Source organism: Dicentrarchus labrax, unplaced genomic scaffold (assembly GCF_905237075.1).
Source record: "Dicentrarchus labrax unplaced genomic scaffold, dlabrax2021, whole genome shotgun sequence".
NCBI classification, from domain to species: Eukaryota; Metazoa; Chordata; class Actinopteri; family Moronidae; genus Dicentrarchus; species Dicentrarchus labrax.
The window spans coordinates 17,139,955-17,160,959 of NW_026136711.1; the positions used below are offsets into that span (position 1 = coordinate 17,139,955).

The window sequence follows — 21,005 nt, forward strand, 5'->3', positions numbered from 1 at the left end:
TTTTTCTTTTTTAATAAATTTGCAAAAATTTCTACATTTCTGTTTTTTTCTGTCAAGATGGGGTGCTGAGTGTACATTAATGAGAAATAAAATGAACTTTTTTGATTTTAGCAAATGGCTGCAATGAAACAAAGAGTGAAAATTTTAAAGGGGTCTGAATACTTTCCACACCCACTGTATGTATATATATATATATATATATATATATAGCCCTAAATCACATCCTAATAGATGTGGTGGCTGTGTTTGTGCAGGTAACATCTTTGTCTTTTGAGATATTATAAAGTGTTTTCTAATATAATTGACTAAATATGATATTCCCTACAAAATGTTATTGAATTAGATATCAAATGTATATAACTGCTTAAAACCAATTAATTATGTTACAAAAATGAAATAAATAGCTCTTTACTCTTTAGCACCCTCTACAGCCCACTGTGAGTCAGTTGCAAATACTGATTGAATAACTCACATTTATTAATGCAATATAGGGTGTATTTTAAATTAATGTACATTCTATTATTGAACAAGTAATTTGCACACACACACACACACACACACACACACACACACACACAAATATATTGTACTACTGTTCCCAGTGTCATGCCTCCTCTTCCCCTTTTGAAAGAAGTGGATGATACACAGTTATACACGGTGCAGCAGTCTATGATTCATTGACAAAACTGGTCTTTGCTATGAGCCATCACTGAACTCTTCCCCTTCTGGTGTGGTCAACCAGAGTTACAGAATTTGTCTCATGTCAAAGTGTGGGGAATATTTTGGTTTGGTTTCGATGGTCTGGCTGTTGGCAGAGTCCCAACTTAGTGACAGCTAATCACGTGTCTAAAAGGCATGACCACTTGGATGTTTATGTATGCGAACAGAAACCATCTTATTTCTATTACAAAAGGAGAAATTAGGGCCAGTACGGCACATTGTTAATCCCTGGACTTCATATCCTCAATTTTTTGTTTTTGTTGGCATGGGGACTACAGTATTTCTGAAATTTTGTACTTGTACTTGTATTGATGCCCAACTACCTGCCCTCTGATCCTGGGGAACTTTTGGGACCCTCAAGGTCTGTGGGTTCCGTGGCAGTTGCCTATTTTTCCCAGCTGGTAATCCAGCCATGATGTATATCCCTCCTGACTCTGACAAAAGCATTGACGACAACCCCGGAGGAGCCTGAGGAGGCAGCACAATGCCTTTGCTTCCCCTTTTGCAAGAACTGGATGATGCACAGTTCTGCATACTGCCGCATTTTAGGAATCACTAACTAAAGCAATATTAGGCTCTATCCTATGAGCCATCACTGAACTATTTCCCCTCTGGTGTGGTCAGCCAGAGTTACAGTTTATTGACAGCTAATCATGTGTATACCTGCAATGCTAGTTGTTTATGTATGTTTATGTATCCAAACAGAAACCGACTTCTTATATCTATATCATAATAGGAGCATTCAGGACCAGTACAGCTCATTATTATTATTATTATTATTATTATTATTATTATTAATTATTAATAATAATTATTCATCACTGGACTTCATATAAACCCAATTTAAAGATTAATTTTACTCTTATGTTGGCATGCGGACTCCACTACAGTGTTATTTCTCCTTTCTGGTCCTATCTGTTTTTGAGGAGTCACTTAAGTGGCTTTCAAATGTCAGTATTATGAAATTGGGACCGATACATACCAGAGGGAGGGGTCTGACTAGAAGAGAAACGGTTAAACATGCTTCATACAAGTGGGGGAATTTTCTTTCCAGAATCATGCATTAGATATGGGCCACATAGATCTTTAGATCTTGGAAAATAATCTGACATAGCACTTCATTTATTATCATCATCATTATATTTTTATCATCAATGTTAGTAAAGTAGTAGTATCAGTAGTCAGTACATCAGTCCCATCTGCGGTACAGTAACATTGCCTTTATCTATTTTGTTTTTTTGTTAACTTATCCACAACCAATGTATCTCTGTATGTTCAGTTGATGACCTCTGCATAATGAAGACATCACGGTCTGTCCAAATAAACTTCAGGATGATTTGCCTATTCAAGCTAAGTTCATTTACTGGATGGAGTGTGGTAGAAATTGTGATTTCCTCACTGAGAAGTGAGCAAATAAATGATTGTAACAGTTGTATTTTGTCTATTTAATAAAATAGAATAATAAAAGAAATAAATAGTTCAAAAGAATTACAAAAGTCAATTTGTCTATTTCAGCTCAACAGGGTGCACACGTGGAACAGAGAGCTGTGCTGCCAATTTCAAGAAGACACATTCAAGACTACTTTCCAAAACTTAATTCAATTTTTAAATGTCAAAGTATGAAAATCAAAATGAATTTTTAAAAAAGTGATCTCATTGTTTTGTTGACAAATTTTCCTGGCCAGCCTTGTACCTTTGTCCTCCTTTTCGGCATCCTCTTGTAGGAAATCCAACAGGGCCCCTTTGGAGGTGTGCCTTCTCCTTTGCGGACAGACGGAGGTGGATGGCTCATCATCTGCCTGTCTGGTGGTGACAATACTTGTGCCAGGCTGTACAGACTCCTCCTCACCTGCCTGGCCACTAGTTGTGACTCCACCAGGAGATGATGAGCCACTATTGCTGAAGGCCACACCAGCCAAAATGTAAATATGCTATACTGTTTAATAAACATTCCACGTGAGTTGGCTGACTGAAATGCTTTTGGACATGCACTGAGCTCATAGTCTAACCTTCTACTTTATTTTTAAATTGTCCCACTTTTTATGAAATTAGTCACTTATCGTAAATGATCCATGTGAGGTTTTGGTTTTGAATATAGACTGTGTTTGAATGGTATTTGCAGGCATTTAGTGGCCTTCATTTCAACCAAAACCAGAAAACTAAAATGGTTTAGGAAAGGCTTTAAAAACAGCGATTTAATCTATGCTTTCCTGTATTTGCCGTAGTCCATTTAGTTAGTTTTCTAATTCCAGATTCAACCCTGTAATGCCAAGTGTATCATATTTGATACATGAGTTTTTGAGACATCATCAGTGTGACCTTTTTTTTTTCTCAAAAAACCTGATGTATACAATCAGACACATGCAATGCACGGATAATCCACCAGGGATCAGTAATTCATGCACCAGAGGGATTACTGGGTTAATTTACACACTTGCACCGGTTTGCTTCAAATGCTTTGCAATGCTTAAATTTATATTTAAGCCAATACACAATCAAGTTTTATTGTTTTATTTTAATTTCTTAATTAACATCTTTCCACATGTGTATGACCCCCTTTGGTGTCTAGGAGCTGGGGTCTGTTTCTCAACAGAGGTTAATCTTTTAATTACCACGGAAGTAACTTCATCACATTTTTTGTTTCTTACTGACGTTTGTTTTTTTTTTGTTCCGATTGAAGCTTTTATCTGTTGAGGCCCCATCAGTTTATTTCATTCAATTTTAATGTATTTTACTAAATGATTTACTATTTAACTGTTAACATTTAAATGTGTAAATTGTTTGCTTGGGATAGCTTTCTTTTCATTTTTGCCTTTTCATCAGTCTCAATCAATTATTTTTGTTTTGTTAGATGTAGTTTGATTGTTACATGTACCGTTTTTCATGTGTTTTTGTTGCATGTGTTTTAATCTTTCCAAACCTAAGAATGACCTCTTGGTCTCTAAATTGTGTAGCTTCAAATTATTTTATTCCAATCCAGTCAATATAACTTATTGTTAATAGCATTTTTCCTGTTCTAGTAAGGTGTTTTACTATAGAATGTACAGTTTGTTTTAAACTGCATCTTTTATTTGCATGCTGTAAATTATACAAACATACTTTATTTAAAATTTGACCTAAAGTATAATTTGGTAAGACATAATTTTTTTTGTAAACTACTCTTGCTGATATCTAAACTATAAAAATCATAGTCTCTTCCCATGCAGTGTTAACGGCAGTGCACATTCCCCTTTTGCCCATGTGGTCTCTTCTCTTACAACATACTTGACAAGACACACAGACAGTGACAGGACATAGCTCCTGTGCAGAGTTAATACTACTACTACTACTACTACTACTACTACCAATAATAATAATAATAATAATAATAATAATAATAATAATATTGTGCTTTTACTCACATAGAAATCTTGGATCTCTGTGAAGTCTGCTCTGAGTTGCCTTAACATGCCAGGGAAATCCTCCACGAAATGACAGCACTGGTTGTTGCACATGGGACTGCACCAGACAGTGCAGAAGAAAGATAAGACGACCAAGATGGACAGGAGAAGAGACCGAGGAGTCATGCTGGTGGACAAGCTGCTGAAGTCTTCTGGAGGCAGAGAAGAGAAGAGTGGGCCCTCAGGGTGAAGATGCTGCTGAAGTTTTTCTGACTTCTGACTGGAGGAATCTTGGTAGGGTCTTGCTGAACAGGTCAGAAGAGAAAAATTCATACATTTGGGCTCATCTGTTGTCTTAATTTATAGCCAGATATGAAGGCGGAGACTAACAGGAAAGCCAACATACTTCATACATACAGGGAAATTTTTTTTTATTGCTAAGTCATGAATTAGGTATGAGCCACACCTCCCATGAGATAGGCTGGTACTATTGATAGATCTCAAGAATATTCACCATCAAAAATCATTTATGTATTCTGTATTTTTTCCATTTTAATTATATTATTATAATCAGTGTTATTAAGTTAATAGTATTATTAGTAGTATGACTGCACATATCAGTCCCATCTAAGGTACAGTGACATTGCCTTTATCCACTGAACTAGCACAGATATGGAACTTAAAATAGATACTTAGGTGCAGAAATTATATTATCAAATTGCATTGTGCTGTGTTGTATTAATGTATACAGTGTTTTCTTAATTTACTATAATAATGAGAGAAAGGATGCTTTCAGTCATTTTAAACGTTTCCATGGGCGCAGTATATCACTGCAGCAAATATCATTAAACAGCTAAACTTAAAAACTGTTGACAGAGAAACTCTGTAAAACAGAGGAGGCTGTTTTACTCTGAACAATTTCCCTGTATGAACCTGAACTGTGTGTGGGAACTTCTGGAGGTGTAAAATAACTCAACAAATAACATTAATTAACATTAGATCGTGCGATTTAAATAATCAATGAAGCTGCTGTGCCTCGTGCTTAAATGCACACAGCGTCTCTCTTAATAAGGAAAATCCTCACACTAATTCAGCCTCAATCCATCTGCTGTCAATCACAATGTTATCATAATTTTAACAGATTTATCTCAGCGCCGCAGATTAACTGTCATCTGCCCATCACTTTAATGCAGGTTGTTGTTCATTTGCAGGTGTTTGTTAAACAGGTAACAGGCTGCTACTCTGGCACTGATAACTGTATATCTTTATTAATATTAGTACAGTTCACATGTGTGCAGACACAAACTCGACCAAGAGTCTCTACAGCTGTTAAAGCCGACTGACAGCAAACAAACTGCAGAGTGATACAATCAATGGCGTAGCAAATGGGTGTAGTATTACTAATCCTATCTATCATGTGAAATGTGTTTGTAACAACTTCGTGGATGTGAAATTATTTTTGTTCTCTCTGTGTTATCATCCTGTCATATGTTTCTGATGTGACATTATGACCTGAACTTAACTGAAGTGAAACTAGTTTGTTTACATTTTCAGGTCACAATCCCTTGAGTAAGACAATGTTTTTAACGTCTGCTCTGGAGATGCTTAAGTGCTATTGTGCTGAAGGTGGTGTTTTGCTCTGTAAACTGCACCTAAACTCAGTTTCTGATGTTGTCACTAACCAGTGCTGCAGTCAGCAATATTTACTTATTACTTTGATATGAAATGATAAATGTACCTGGACTTTAATGTAGATGCTGGTAGAGCTTTGCATGATCATCTTGACTGTGAAAACTTTGTGCTTTGCAGACCAGATGAGCTGCATGGTGAACTATAGTTTTGCCTTTACATTTGCTCCACCTTATGTGTCACATTGTGTGCATCTTGTGTGTCTGCGTAGTGTACTTACTGCTGTCTCCTTTAGAGGAAATCTAACTGTCTTTACAAATAGATTGACCACATTCCTCTTTCACTTTCACATTGGCTGTGTGTTAGTTAGTATTAGTGTTGTGTGTGTATTGTATTGAATCATTCAGAGATATGTTACTGTATTATGATTATTGTTATGTGAACATAAATGATAGTAGTGTGTGTGTGTGTGTGTGTGTGTGTGTGTGGGGGGGGGGGATGCTAATGTCATCTCAAAGGGCTACAAAGAAAAGCTCAAGCTGTTTCCTTCAGTCAGCTCTACCAGGAACCAGTGTCCCTCTACACATCCCTCTCTTAACACTGCCTCCTCAAAACTGGGCCAAAGCTGAATCAGTCAAATCTTATCTTTCATCTATCACTTTGTAAAATTTTTGAGCAACATTCAACAGAAAGTAGTCTGCTCTGGATATAAGTGCTATTGTGCTGAAGGTGGAGTTTTGCTACCTCACTTCCCAAACTCAGTTTCTGATGTCGTCACTGACCAGTGCAGTACATGGACCTTGTGTCATACTGAAGATAACATGATGTATTAATAATAAATCAGTCACTGGTGCCAATTTTCTGCAGTACCTTCACTACATTTTGCTGATAATACTCACATACTTTTACTTGAGTGGGATAATGAATGTAGGACTTTTACTTGTAATTTGTATTTGACACTGTTGTATTGGTACTTTTACTTAAGTACAGGGTCTGAGTACTTCTTCCACCACTGGTTTAGGGTTACTAAGCCTGTCTATCAAGATGCAATTTATTTATAACTGGTTATTTCCCGGTTTCAACACGGATGGTAAAAAAACTGACTACATGACAACTTTCAAAGAAAGGATGTAAGACTGTTTAATTTGGGTGGTTCTCTGTAGTTTAAGTTTCATTTCTTTTTACCATTTGCAGCAAAGTGAAAAAAGAGAGTCTGACAGAGACATCCTGTTTCGCTAAACAGCAGACAGACAGCTTAACAAAGTGTAGGATCCACAGAGTATGAGAACCAAGTGTGTGTACAGTTTTTTTCAGTTTTGTTCTCTGTCTGATTTTCAATTTGATGATATTGCAGAAGTTAACATGATTTGATTTTTAGGTCGCTGACTTGTGAGTTAGAGGACAGGATGTTCCAGTGGAGGCTTCATATCAGCAAGTTAAAGGTCATTGTACCAGACTTCATTTAACTTAAAGTTAGTTTAACAAGTCATAACCAACCTTCCTGCTCCTGCTCCTCCAGCAAATTATGATGTTGGACTGTGTTACATCCTCTAAATTGTGTTGGCTTTGTGTTATAATTGATCACCACTAGATGGTAATACAGAGCAGACTGAAAGGAAACGCTAAAAATGAGTTGGTAACATTAGAGTTTTTTAAAAATGTTTTTATTGATGTTAAAATTATTGTTAAAGTTAAAAAGTAGAAACACATGTACAATACCTTAACAACTTTCTATAAATATCAATACCTAAACATTTATGTTCGTAATTCTAATTATAAATATTGCAATATCAAAAAATTCAGTCCACATGTTAGTGGATAACTCATACATTAAGTTAATTCAAGTACAAAACAAGGAAATGCACAATGGCACAGAGGTGAAGCTAACACATTTCTAACCTTCCCTGTGCTAATGATTAATGTTAGGTTACATTTTCAACTTGGGGGCTCATCAACTGCATGCACCTAACTGTAGTGTTGATTTTGCTCAGCGTCTGTCTGATCATGTGTGTGTTTGATCATGTGTGAGTCCCTCCAGCCAGTCCAGCACAGTGTCCAGTTCTCCCACTGCCTTCTGTGCCGCCTCCTTTATTTCTAGCTGCTCAGAGAGAGAGAGAGAGAGAGAGAGAGAGAGAGAGAGAGAGAGAGAGAGAGAGAAATGGAGAAAGAAAGAAAGCAGATAACACAGATGATTTATTGAGGAGCATAACTGTACAGAAACAATTTTCAGTTTGCTTTGTCTTGTTAGAGTGAGTAGGTTTTGGTTAATGAACGCTGCAGCTGGGGTGCTGCTGAGGAGTCATATTTTAAGCCCATTTGGTCAGACATATGTTACATTAATCCTTGGCACCCTTGCAAGTTTGTCTGATTGTTTTGCATGCCACCTATCAGGATATTCACCAAAAATAGACATATACATTAGCATGTAGCCCTTAACTATTGAAAACCAACTAAGATATTGTTTGTAAAAGTGAATCAAAGTACTCCAGCACCCTCTGCAGTCCACTGTGAGAATGTGGGCCATGAGCTGTTTATGTACAGTGACTTATTCTCTCTACTCCATACCTTGATAAACTCAGCATGTAGGGAGTCAACTGTTCTCTGTGTCTCCTCTGTACAGTGGCAGTGCTGAACACAACAAAATACAATTATTAATACAACTCATTGCTGTTTTTGATTAAAGTACATTTTATCATTGAACTAACTTATTGAACAGCTAACTTACACATTTATGTATATCCTTTCTGATGCTGACAAAAGCGTTGGCCAAAGCGCTGGAGCAGCGTTGATCTTGTGGCTGAGCAGAGGCATAGTTGCTGAACACTCTCTCAACGTAGAAACGTAGCACAAGACGCACGAAACAGCACGTCTGACCGTCCTGATGGAGACACATAAAGGTCAGATTAGAGCACGCTCACATACATACTACAAAGCCTTGATCAGTCTATGACTTAGGGTAGGGGAAAATTAAATGTTTTAAACAGAACATTAGGATAGAAAAAACATAACCAGCTTTACATACAACACAAAGACTCACCTGAACATGATTAATCAGTGATTTCTTCAGGAATTTCACTCCGATCACAGTGTCTCCTGCTATCTGTAATGCAAAGACGACAAAGAACAAGTGAGAATTTCTCTTAAGTTTCTACCCACTTACAGGTGAACAGTTTCTGATATTGTGTTGTGTATTTATGCATGGTAAAGTGATTGCCTGGGTCTGCACGTTGTGCTGAATGAGACAGCTGCATTTGTTGATTTCCATGATTTATCTTAAGTTAGAAGTTTCGAGAGTGTGTCACTATTAAACTTACCACATTTGATCGTATGGTAGAGTAATATTTGCGCAGCTCGTGTGTGTGAACATTGACAGAGCAGCTGTCCAGATGCAGAGTTCGGCTTTCTATGAGTTCACTCAGACAGCTGAGCAGGAGGACCAGGCAGAGAGAGCGGCTGAGTATCATCTTCATCACTGAGGTTATTTGGTGGGAGAGTTAACAGAAGCATTGTGTTTGTTAAAATCTCTAAAGATCAATTGTTACACAGTAGGTAAAGGTTAATCTAAGTTTTGTATGAATTATTTATCATTCTGTTTAACATATTTTTAATTTTCTTATTCTTGACCATTTAGGAATTGTTATAAAATGTCAATTGTCTCATTGTTTCACCAGAGAAGGTGATGTCTTTATAAATCTTGTTTTTTCCTGAACCACATCCCCAAAAAATTATAGATACTCAATGATTTAAAAAATAGATAAAAGCAGCAAATCTACACATTGCTGGAACCAGCAAATGTTTGTCATTCACCTAATATTATAGTGATTTACATAGCAATTCAGTATGCGTTTGGAGCACATGGAAAGCATTTTAAAATTCCATTTGCATTTATTCTCTCATCCTAGTTGACTTTCTTATCCTGCTTTTAAATCTAAGGCAAGCAGCAATCATCCACCACCATGACACTGACCAGCACCACCTATGATTAGACTCACCTGTGTGTGTGTTAGTCAGAGGAAGTCCTGGGAAAGATGTGCCTCTATGTCTCCATGCCGACTTCTCTTATAGTGGAGTGAGGGGGATTTTTACCAGGCATTGCAAAGCTTACACAGACACACACACGCACACATGCAACTGCATGTACACGCACACAAATTAGTTTACAGGAGGAGGAAGTGTGCAACAGTTAGAGGAACTACCAGTGGATGTCTCAATACCTGATTGGAAGAAAAGGAAAAGGAATGACTGAAGATTTCCTCCTCCCTGATGTGCATTGTGGCCCTTGTAGAGAAACACCTTCGCTGTCAGTGACGTGTTGTGTAATTATTTCATGACTCATTCACTAGATTAGGATGTCGTCATTCCTCTGCAGCGTTAATTTATTAAGCTGTGCGTTCCTTGTTATGGGCCTACTGACTCCATCTTTTGACTAATGATCTTTTAAAATGTCTATTGTTTTAGGGTGTATGTTAATGCACCAATATGAGTTTGTATTTGTGTTCTTGTGGACTTCTAATCACTGTGTCTGCTCTCAAATGTCAAATGTTGGATAACTGTCTTCAGCTGTATACTGGAAATAAAACCTCCCACAGCACAGTGTAATCTGGCAGTGACTTCACTCCTGTCAGACGAGTCCTGATCAGAAACACTTACCGGACCTGCTTGTCAGTCCAGGTTAACTTTTGATGACTGCTCAAAATTTACTGAGCAGGGAAGTCCAATGTAAACAGGAACAACCCATAAAAAAAAAAGGCAATCAATCACATCTATAGCAATTGCAAAAACTGTAAATGACATTTCGGTCCAGGAAGTGTGCCTGTCAGTATCTGTAGTATAAATAGCTGACAGCACTTCACTGCTAAGGAATGTTTAATGCTTGTTTCTAACCACTAGAGGTCATCACAAAGCTTTTTGGACCTGGAAAAAACCTCCAAGTCACCAATTTCTGACTCTGTTGCACTGTTTCAGCAGCTGGTAAATATATCAGCTACTGGTCTAAGATATTTCTGTTCATATTATAAACCCGCTTTACCGCTGTTCCTCTAACCCGCTTTTACACAAGCTGCATCTTTGTTTTCTCAAAAGAACAGAAAACATGTCGTAATTGTGTAGACTGTACATACGTATGTCAGCTAGAGGTTTGTTTTTCTATGTTTCTAATTCTGATCTGATATCTAAATTTCCTGTGACATAAGCTGTGTTGGCGATGCAGAGTTACCAGTGGAGCTTATACTGGATGATGAGAAAATCTCAAAAATGTAATTTGTTATTTCAATTAAAATAAACATCAAACATGATCAAATGATAAAAGAAAAAGTTTTATTTTCCATTATTTGTACAAAGCTTCTTTATACAGAAGAATAATATACAGAAGACTAAGAATAAAAAGAATAAAATGACATTTGTACATGGAGTACCTTGAAAATCACAGGCTCATTTGGGACAGTTTCAACTACATGGTAGTTATGTTTTAAATTGGTTCTTCTGACATCCATTGCAGGTTGTTGTTTATTGTCCTTGGTGGCAGTTCTACTCATCTGCCAGTTAACATAACTACCCTCTATATCTGTAGCATGTCTGTCAATGTACCTGTATTTTCAGGCATTACTCATTTTTTTGCATTGTAATTTAATAAACAAAGAATGACTGATAAACTGTAACTCCTACGAAAACCTAGCCCTAAATGTCGGTATACTCACTCTGTAGATTCAATGTTCTGACTCTCGTGAATCTGGCAACAATGAAACTTAAACCTAAAAAGCTTGAACTATCAAAGCTTCACGATTGTTTCATTTATTTGGAGTTCCACTGAGGATATACCGTGTGCTCCACTGAGCATGTTCTGTCTTAAAGTCAGTTTGTACTGTGTGTAGTTTGTGTATGTGTGTGTGTGTGTGCGTGTGCGTGCGTGCGTGTGCGTGCGTGCGTGCGTGCGTGCGTGTGTGTGCGTGTGCGCGCGCCCTCAGGCCTTTAGGCACAGTTCTCCTAAAAGACAATAGAGCGAAGGTGTCTGAAGCACATGATGACATCCAGAGGGATGGGGGGGCTCAGGTGATTTCCATCCAAACGCAGGTACCTGACACAACAGAATGCGCACTTAACTTAATGCCCTCACATTGACTTACATAATTATTTTTTTTCCTATTTACTTCCTGCCAAAACATGCCACTGCCCCAGTTTGTATTGTTGAGTGCCAAGATGTGACATAATGTGACGTACCTTAGTTTAGGAACCAGGCTGTCATCGCTCAGGTCGGCCAGCAAATTGAATGGGCAGAGCAGGGTGCCATTGATGCCTGTCAGGAAAACACACAGTCATGAATGCCTAATCCTCAAATGTTGTTTTCTTTCAAACAGGCAAGAATTTTAAGAAATCTGCCAATTGAATAGGATTATTTTGCTTGTAAATCAGATGTAAGATGTAAGAATGTAAATCAGGCAAGCAAACAAATGGGGTCAAACCAGTGAAGTAATGCAGGCTATATGCAGGTATACTATACTATATACTATTGGTTATACCCACTTCTAAATCCCCTCTCATGAACACCATTCGGTAGTGTTCTGTTGGCTGAATTTCTTCATTTCTAGGATAGTAAAGGCATGACATCGTTGTCCAATCTTAAAGAGTAAATAGGAAGTAGTAAGGAATAAGGAATACTTATTCAATTATTTGTACAAAGCTTCTTTAAAGAGAAAAATAATATACAGAAGACTAAGAATAAAAATAATAAAATGACATTTGTACTTTATTTCTAGGATAGCAAAGGCATGACATAGTTGTCCAATCGTAATGAGTAGAAAGAGTAAGGAATAAGGAATACTTATTAATTTCATGAATTTCAAGTGACAATGTGTAAAGATTACTGGCCCGTTTTGGGGTAAAATATATTTATGTATTAGTAGTCCTGTCACTGTTTATAACACATAAACTTTACTTTATCTTTATTCCTTACTGTACAGGCCTCTTTAAAAAAAAAAAAAACTTGGGGCATAAATAAAGAGTATACCCACTTCTCCAGTTACCACTACATCACTGGATCAAACTTTATAGCAGGAATAAAAAAAGAAATCAGACTAGAGAACAAGGAAAAATTAATATAATGCAATTATCATCGAACCGCCTAACCTTTCACATCTGAACATTGATTTAAAGCATGTTATTGACTCTGTGAGCCTGAGGCAAAGCTTTGCCATCCCGCCAGCAAAAACTTGTTTGTCTTGTTTAGTCTCACACAGGAATACTCTTAACAGAGCTGCCTGAAAAGCTGTTGGCTGCTGGCTCGCATAGGAACGTAAACATGAACCAGCCACTGCAAAGCCCTAAAAGTAACACAATCAAGTAAGATTATGTAGACAGAAGAGACATGCAGCAGGTCAAACCCAGGCTGCTACAGCAAGGAATCAGCCTTAGTACATTGGATGTGTGCTCTACCAGGTGAGCCCCACTAACTTCTGAGATAAATTAAGTTAGAACTACCTACATTGACAGAAACCAAAATGTATCAGATGTATACTTATTTTTTAGTTTGGCTTTTGTCCCATCCATCGACACGTAGGGCGCAGGGTTCATGACGTATACTGCCAACAACAGTACCGCTATGGCAGTAAAACTTACACCTTTCTCATTGTAATTCTCACATGGTGTTTGGTGACCTCATGTAATTCCCAGCATAAGCCAACATCAAGCTCAGTAGAGGTCTAGTCAGAAGAAATCTGTGGGGGGTATGCACTTGTGACTTGAATAAAAATACATTTACAGCATTACAACATTAAAGCTGCATTAATGTGTTTTTGTCCCCTTGGGGCAGCATTTATCTGAGATCTTTTTTATACTAATAACAGCTGCCTTGCTGAAAGAAATGAGGTTGATGACAGCACTGACAAATCAAAGCAGTAAAAGTGTGGGCTGTAAAACCAAAACAATGAGCTGAAACAATGCATGGAAACTGCTGAGTCAGGTTATAATTCTTTGCGGCTTTGTCACTGTGAGCTTTTTACATTGCATGCCAGTAGTCATTTGATCCATTGTTATTAAAAATATATTGATTACTACAGCTTTAAGTACAATGTCTTATAAAGTTGAGTCTGTCGGACATACTTCTGCTAGCTCTTACAAATCCCTCAGGTGGTGCTGATTGCTGCTGAGATAACTTACTCTCGATGCTGTTGTGGTTGAGGTGCAGGTGCTCCAGGTGACTGTTGAAGAGAGGAACGGAAGCGAGCTGGTTGTGGGACAGTTGCAGGTCCAGCAGGGTGGATATGTTGAACACAGCCTTGGGCATTCCTTTATCACTCAGCTGGTTGCGGTTCAGCCTCACAAACGCAAGGTGAGTGAAGTCTCTGAAGTAGTCTCTGAACAAGAGAACAATGAATAACATGTTAATTCCCACCAGTGCTTAAAGATACATGATGTGTGTATGTGTGGTCATCAGCTATGTGAAAACGTGTGCACTGTATACTTGCTTTGGGATGTCCTCTATATTGTTCCTGTCCAGAAAGAGCTGTATGAGGCTACTAGGTATGCCAGCAGGCATCTTTTTAAGGATGTTGCGAGCCAGATTGAGCTGCATGAGGCTCGTCAGGTCCTTAAATGTGTTCTTTCCTAGGTCACTGTCACTCAGCTGAAAGAGTCATCAAACTCATGTTTAATCCAGAAAATGCATACAGGTGGTTGACACTGCTCATACCTAAACAGCACAGTGTAGTGAGATGCTCACAGATATTTTTAAACAAAGCTTTACCTGGTTGTTGTACAGGTCAAGTAGAGTCAGGTTCCCCATCTTGTTGAAGGCACCGGCAGGGATCTTCGAAATACGATTCCTACTGAGGCGGAGCTGTTCTAGGCTTGCTGGGAGACCTGAAGGGACCTCTTTCAGCTGGTTATGCTGTGCATAGAGGTACAGCAGTGCTGGGATCTTCTCAAACACCTACACAAGAGAGAGATACAGGAAACATGTTTTGAGGTGATTCTATGGTATTTTCAATTCATGAATATTAATTGAGGAAGCTTTCTGACCTGTTTGTTTATTCGATGGATGCGGTTGTTAGCCAAGTTGATCCAGCGAACCTCAGTGGCATTAACGAAGGCCTCTGGCGTCACCTCTGAGATGTAGTTGTTCTGCAGGTACAAGTAGTGGGCTCTAAATGGGATGACAGGGATCACACGGATGTTCCGGTTCTCACAGTTGAGAGAATTCGGATAGCTCGGGGAGCATAAACACTCTCGTGGGCAGTCAGGATACATGGAGGGTGGGCCCAGGATTGGTGGGGGGAAGTCGGTTGGCTCCTGGGGCTCTGGCTGGGCTGGTCCAGCAGGCTGGGGGACAGAAGGCTTCCTGGTGGTGACTGGGCGCCTGGTGGGCTTCTTTGGCCGAGGTCTCTGGGTGAACACTGCCCCCATCAGGAGGAGCAGAGCCAATGCAGAGACGAGTCCCGTGCCGGCCTTCATGGTCCTATTTTAGAGTACAAAACAGAGATAGATTCTACTGAATGCATAGTTAAAAGAGAGAAAGAAACCTCCCCACAGCACACAAACTGTTATTTTGGTTCTGCTGGTTAGCCAATGCATCAGTTCATCCAACTCACACAGAAAGTTTAATAACAGAAATGCATGCATTGGTCTTTTTTGTGTGTCTTGCTCTGTGTGGGAGTTCTGGGCAGTGCTGACTCCCAAGAGCGTACAAACCCTGTTTCAGTGATTGGCAAGCATTCAGAGGCTCAGAGCAGACCAAGACATTGATCTCTGATTACACTGAAAACTTCAGTAAGCAAATGTTTGTATTCGCCTTATGATTGACACCAGAGTGAAAGAGTTTTCAGGGTTGAACTGGCCAATGCAGTATGGACAATATGTAAAGAAGGTTTATTTTGGATCTTAACCATTAAAACAACTGCAAAACTGTAAACCTATATGTTCCACAGTCTGCTGCCTAAACCTTTACTGCCCTTTTATACGAAGTGGAAATATTGCTCTTTGTGACTTTACTATCCTGCTGAGTAGAAAATAATTAAGATATATACACCAAGAGAGCAGTCTGGTTCACCCAAACTTTCATAACCTTTCCAGTGTCCAAGAGTAAGAAAAGTATGTGAATGAAAGCTGTGAATTGATGGGTTATGTTAAAGTCAGATCAATGTTATTCCAGTTTAAACAAATGGAAGATTAAGATCTGTGGCTTGGTAATATAAGTGAAAGAGAGAGTGTGCTAGAACGTAGGCAGTGATTTCTTTAATTTCTACTAAATTTAGAAGGAGGAGGGTCAGACACTGATACAGGAAATTAGTGCTTATGAGAAAGAGGAAAGGAACAATTTTGGGATAAAGGCTCTATTGTCAGTGCTGGTCCAAAGGGAGAGTTGAGCAGGGGAAAACTTTAGGTCTGGAAGGTTAAAGCTCTTTGACCCAAGAGAGGCTCAAAGGAAACTGGGTTAAAGCTCAGTGAGACTCTGATGGAGGCAATATGTATATTTTAAACCATAGTAAATACAACAATGTTGCAAGCTGAGATAATGAATATTTAGTTTGGTAAAATCTTGGAGACTCATCCAAGAGTTTGAACTCTACATAGGGGAGGTAATTTATGGTGTGTACTGTAATTGATGACTTTTTAACATATGTCTACAATACATTAACAGATGTGTGCATCTTAATTCGGCTTGGCTCTTGTGTGTGTACAATGTAATGACCTCCATGTCCTCTGACTGAGAGACTGTAACACACACACACACACACACACACACACACACACACACACACACACACACACACACACACACACACACACACACACACACACACACACACAGATGTGCAGATGTTTGAAAATTATTTACCTTTCACTGGAGATAAATTCACTTCTTATCTCATAAATTGTAAAAATTGTTGTAAAAAGTTTTAGATTATTCAGAATGTCTGTTTGTGTCTGTTTCTCCGTGCTGTGCATTTTACCTCATCAACATAAGCCTGCTGTAAACAATCACCACACAGCTGTAAAAATACATAATGCTTCGGCACAAATGCACCATTAGTTTTCAATCACTCTGCTCCAATTAGGCAAGCCTCCGGCCAATTTGATAAACATCACATATGAATCACAGGGCAGGAATGGGGCTCAGGGCCGGTATCCGTCATGCCTGGAAAAACAAATCTGAACTTTTCTCTGACAGTGTTCCCTGGCACTGCCCTTCCTTTTCCCTCTCAGCCACCCAGAGCCTCCCAGCCCCTCTTTCAAAACCAGAACCAGCTCTCTTTCCCCTCGTGCTGCTGTTGTCATGACCTGCGGTCTGGCAAACAACTAAAGACTCAAAGTTGGAGAGGGCTGACTCATTGCTTTGTTATTTGTGACCTCGATAAGCAAATCTGATGAGTATGAGAACAACACTTATTGCAGAGGGTCAGAGATTCCAGTAGTACATCTCTGCAGGTCAGGATAGCACAAACCACCTCATCATAATTTGACCAGATTCACATCACAGATAATTCATGTATCCCCAGCTATTATTAACTTGACTTTAAAACCTACCATTTTTGTGCCATTTAATCGGATCCTCCCTTTAAAGACACACAAGGTCCATTAAGTAGGTGTCCTGAAGCTTCTAATCATATAATGGCTGTATAGCAGATGTAGTTTGTCCAGTTGTCATGGGAATGCAGAATTTCAGTTTGGCAAATTGGCAAACTTGTGCCAAACTCATATAAACTCAAGCTCATGTGATATGACCAAAAGCATGTTGAACCTACAATTCACTTTTCCTTATCTAAAATGTTAATTTCGTACATCTCCACTCAAATTACAACTAGCCATAACTCAAACTTAATATATCATTACAAATATTTACTTTCTATTTAAAGATGCATACTTGTCCTTTTTGACATATAAGACCAATATATTATTATTATAATTATTGGTCAAAGTGCAATCAAAGATATTTTGAACTGCAGCTATTTTTGAAAACTACTGTTTTGATATCTTTACATTTTAATTGTGTACTAGTACTACTGTAAAAGTCCTCTTGAGAGATCTTCAGGGGTCATATTAATATCCTCAGACTATATCCAGACTGTTGTTTATGTCCATGAATGTCAGGAAAATTAAAAAAAACTCAACCCTCATTTTCAAGTAGGTTTTGAACAAAACTCTTAGTTACCACAAGGTCCTTGATGATGAGCTCCTTCCAATTTATTCTCTTTTTTGTTTTTGGCACAGGCACTGCGATTCCTTCAACAGAAAATTATCCACTGTTGTGAGACCACTAAAAAAACCTTAAATAAGAGCCACGTCATGCACAACAGATATCTGAAAATATTTCTAACTAATCATCACAACTCCAAATCTCCAAATAACTTACATGATGATATATGTGACGTCATACAAATTGCATCTTCTGACTGTTATGATGCATCTCCATATATCCAAAACATTATGGAAAGTTAAATCCGCCTTAACTGAAAGATGGACTTGATGTTAATATTTCTTGGTATACATACACTGGAATAGTAATCACCAGCAGATATCTTGCATTACTATTACAATATTGCCAAAACATTTCCTCATGCGGGTGGGGCAGTCCTGCGGTGTAGATTGGATCTAAAGGAGTGAGAAGGTGCACTGGCAAAAACAAATGATAGATTTTTTAATAAAATAAAATAACATGATTCTAATTTGAAGTAAAGTGAGAGTAGAGTAACAGAACATTTCAGACTCTTCTGTCATTACTGCTTCTTTGTCTGGATCATCAACCTACAGCATTGTTTTCTTCATAGGGGGATTTTTAAAAGTTCAACCATCTTACAAAACTGTGATTCACCACAGCAATACGTTCTTCTGAATATTTGGGGGCATATGACCCATCACAAAATGTGCAGAGTAACTGTCACTGCAGAGTAAGTAACATCCATGTAAGCAAAAATTCCTGTTTTGCATTGCCTTGAAGCCATCTGATGAGCTGCAAAAATGAATATTCTCCACCAGCCTAAGTGAGCAACAGGGAGTTTTCACAAGTGCGACTAAAGCTTCATATTTGAACTGTACTGCTGCAGCTGCTGTCCTCACACACACTGATGGAAAAGCTGAACTCAAATCAAAGTGAGTACGCAGGAGCTGGGGAAAGAAGTAGAGTTGAGGTGTGCAGCAGCTCACTGAAGGACAGAGTACCACTCTGTATGGCACAGCGTTTCTATAGAAACACACCAGCATGGCTCAGCTGTGCCAAGATTCACTCATAATCCGCACAAACACACACACACACACACACACACACACACACACACACACTCTCTCTCTCTCTCTCTGCTCTTTCTGCCTCTCTCTGTTTCACACAAACACACTCCTGCTTGCATTATCTTATTGATAATGTCCCATCTAAAACAGCACCCTCTGGAAACAGCAAATAAAGTTTCTTACCTGCCTCTGGTACCTGCCCTCTTTTGTCAAGTCAAGTTTTGTGTCTTTTCTTCTCTCTGCCTCTCTCACTCTTTTCCTTCCCCTCCCTCTCTCTCTCTCTCTTCCTCTGTTTCTCTCAGTCCGTAACCCTCCCCTCCCTCTCGCTCCCTCTCGCGCTCTCTCTCTCTCTCTCTCTCTCCTTTAGTGGACAAGCCTGCCTTTTGGGTTTGTTCCCTGGCTTTTTTCCCTCTGAAGGTCACAGTGGTTCTTTCTCCCCCTCTGCTCGGCTCAGGGCCAGTGAGGTTTAATCTTAATTCCTTCTGGAAGACCGCCGGCTCTTTCATGTGTCAGAACTGTGTCACAGTTTGTTATTATTTTGTTCTGTTGCAGCTTAGCATGAGAATGTTTGTCTCAAATAGACAAAAAGAAGGGTGCATGAGTATGTTTGCATATTTGTGTGTATGAACAAGCTAATGTTTCTATATCAGAAGGCCTTGTGAAATGCTGTGAACACTGGACCTCTGTTAGGGAAAACCCAGCTGTAATTGCATCTCCCACCCACCCCGCTATTGTTTAGATGAGTGCACTCATAACCAGTCATGTGCTTTTCATTAGCAGCATCTCTCTGCTGACTCCATGGCATCTCTTCTGTGTCAGTGAAATGTTCAGGAGGATTTTTTCCCCTAGCATCAGTAACTAAGTGATTACTGAGGTCCAGCTGACATATGGGGTGTTGTGGAGGGGTTTTTCAGGAAGTAGGACTGTGTGGCACTGTGATTAACAAAGTGTAGAGCCTCTACGTGTGTGTGTGTGTGTGTGTGTGTGTGTGTGTGTGTGTGTGTGTGTGTGTGTGTGTGTGTGTGTGTGTGTGTGTGTCAGTAGGGGTTTGGATTTGGACATGTGTTTGCTGCCCTGCATTCCTGTAGAATGAGCTGCAGCCAAAGGATAATGAGGCGAACATATGTGGGGAACAGTTTCTAACACACATGTACACACATGTGCCTCATTTCCCTACTTTCACTCACTTTCTTTTTCTTTTCATAAATTCTCCCAACTGCACTCCTGTCTTCTCTTCACTCAGCCACCAGGTTTGGGATACTGAGCTTAGCTGGGCCAAACATCTGGTCCAGACTGGTCCCAACCTGGAAAAGAATGACATTTTAACAAATGGGACACAGAATTGATTCTGGAACCTCTTACATCACATCTGTATCACTTGTATTTTTGTATGAAGTTAATATGTTAAAGTTATTAAATTAAATGACAAAAAATAAAAAATAACAGAGACAGACAGAGACAGAGAGAGAAATGGTCATATGTAACAAATATGTCACTTTTTGGGTGGTTTCCTTTCTCATCCTCTCTGCTACCATTTAAGGAAGGTCCAAGAATGTTATTTAAGGACTCCTCTGATCAACTATAGTGACTTCATTTCTCCCTAAAAAAATTTATTTTGTCCTGCCTGCATGCAGGGATGACATCATTGGAAATAGTTGCTCATTAACAGTCTCATGATTTGGTTTAATGTTTCATGTATCGTGTCCATGGTGTAATATCATCAAAAATGAATTTAGAGCTGTGCAGTATATGTAAAAAAGTTTAAATTGCATAGTGTGTGTGAGCTGATAAACTCCTCCACTCCTGCAAGTTTCTTCTAGATTAAGATTAATTAATTAATTAATTAATTAGACATACATTAAACATACATTACAATTCAAATTAACGTTCAAATTATAACAGTAGAAATGGAGGAGGAAATTGTCCATTGTCTATTGTCCTCTCTGCCTTGACTGAGAGCTGTTGTACAGTCTGATGGCCAGAGGGAAGAAAGAGTTTTTAATTCTGTTGGTGGAGCTGGATTGGGACAGCAGTCTGCCACTGAACACACTCCTCTGCCTG

General features: G+C 38.8%; 3 protein-coding genes and 1 long non-coding RNA gene across 4 annotated transcripts in view; 1 reads left to right on the forward strand and 3 right to left on the reverse strand.

Moving 5' to 3' along the window:
• il10 (interleukin 10) overlaps window positions 1-4,433 on the reverse strand; it is a 14,718-nt gene extending 10,285 nt beyond the window's left edge. The window contains exon 1 of the mRNA XM_051413925.1: window positions 4,122-4,433. Coding sequence (XP_051269885.1) covers window positions 4,122-4,433 — 312 coding nt within the window. The remainder of the gene's footprint in view (window positions 1-4,121) is intronic.
• The window catches only part of LOC127371227 (uncharacterized), a 7,464-nt gene extending 1,273 nt beyond the window's left edge, over window positions 1-6,191 (forward strand). The window contains exons 1-2 of the long non-coding RNA XR_007886374.1: window positions 1-2,642; window positions 4,126-6,191. The exon at window positions 1-2,642 is cut by the window's left edge and continues 1,273 nt beyond it. This is a non-coding gene — a long non-coding RNA (uncharacterized LOC127371227). The remainder of the gene's footprint in view (window positions 2,643-4,125) is intronic.
• A 1,497-nt stretch (window positions 6,192-7,688) lies between these two features.
• il19l (interleukin 19 like) lies at window positions 7,689-9,199 on the reverse strand. The gene is made up of 5 exons (XM_051413926.1): window positions 9,044-9,199; window positions 8,767-8,829; window positions 8,455-8,607; window positions 8,295-8,357; window positions 7,689-7,827 (listed from the first exon to the last, which is right to left on the reverse strand). Exons 1-5 carry the CDS (start codon window positions 9,197-9,199, stop codon window positions 7,732-7,734), a joined length of 531 nt encoding a protein of 176 aa, XP_051269886.1. The 3' UTR covers window positions 7,689-7,731.
• A 1,824-nt stretch (window positions 9,200-11,023) lies between these two features.
• prelp (proline/arginine-rich end leucine-rich repeat protein) lies at window positions 11,024-19,272 on the reverse strand. Its single transcript, XM_051413923.1, has 7 exons — window positions 19,128-19,272; window positions 14,742-15,177; window positions 14,467-14,652; window positions 14,189-14,346; window positions 13,881-14,077; window positions 11,946-12,021; window positions 11,024-11,802 (listed from the first exon to the last, which is right to left on the reverse strand). Exons 2-7 carry the CDS (start codon window positions 15,171-15,173, stop codon window positions 11,712-11,714), a joined length of 1,140 nt encoding a protein of 379 aa, XP_051269883.1. The 5' UTR covers window positions 15,174-15,177; window positions 19,128-19,272; the 3' UTR covers window positions 11,024-11,711.
• Between the last annotated feature and the right edge of the window lie 1,733 nt (window positions 19,273-21,005).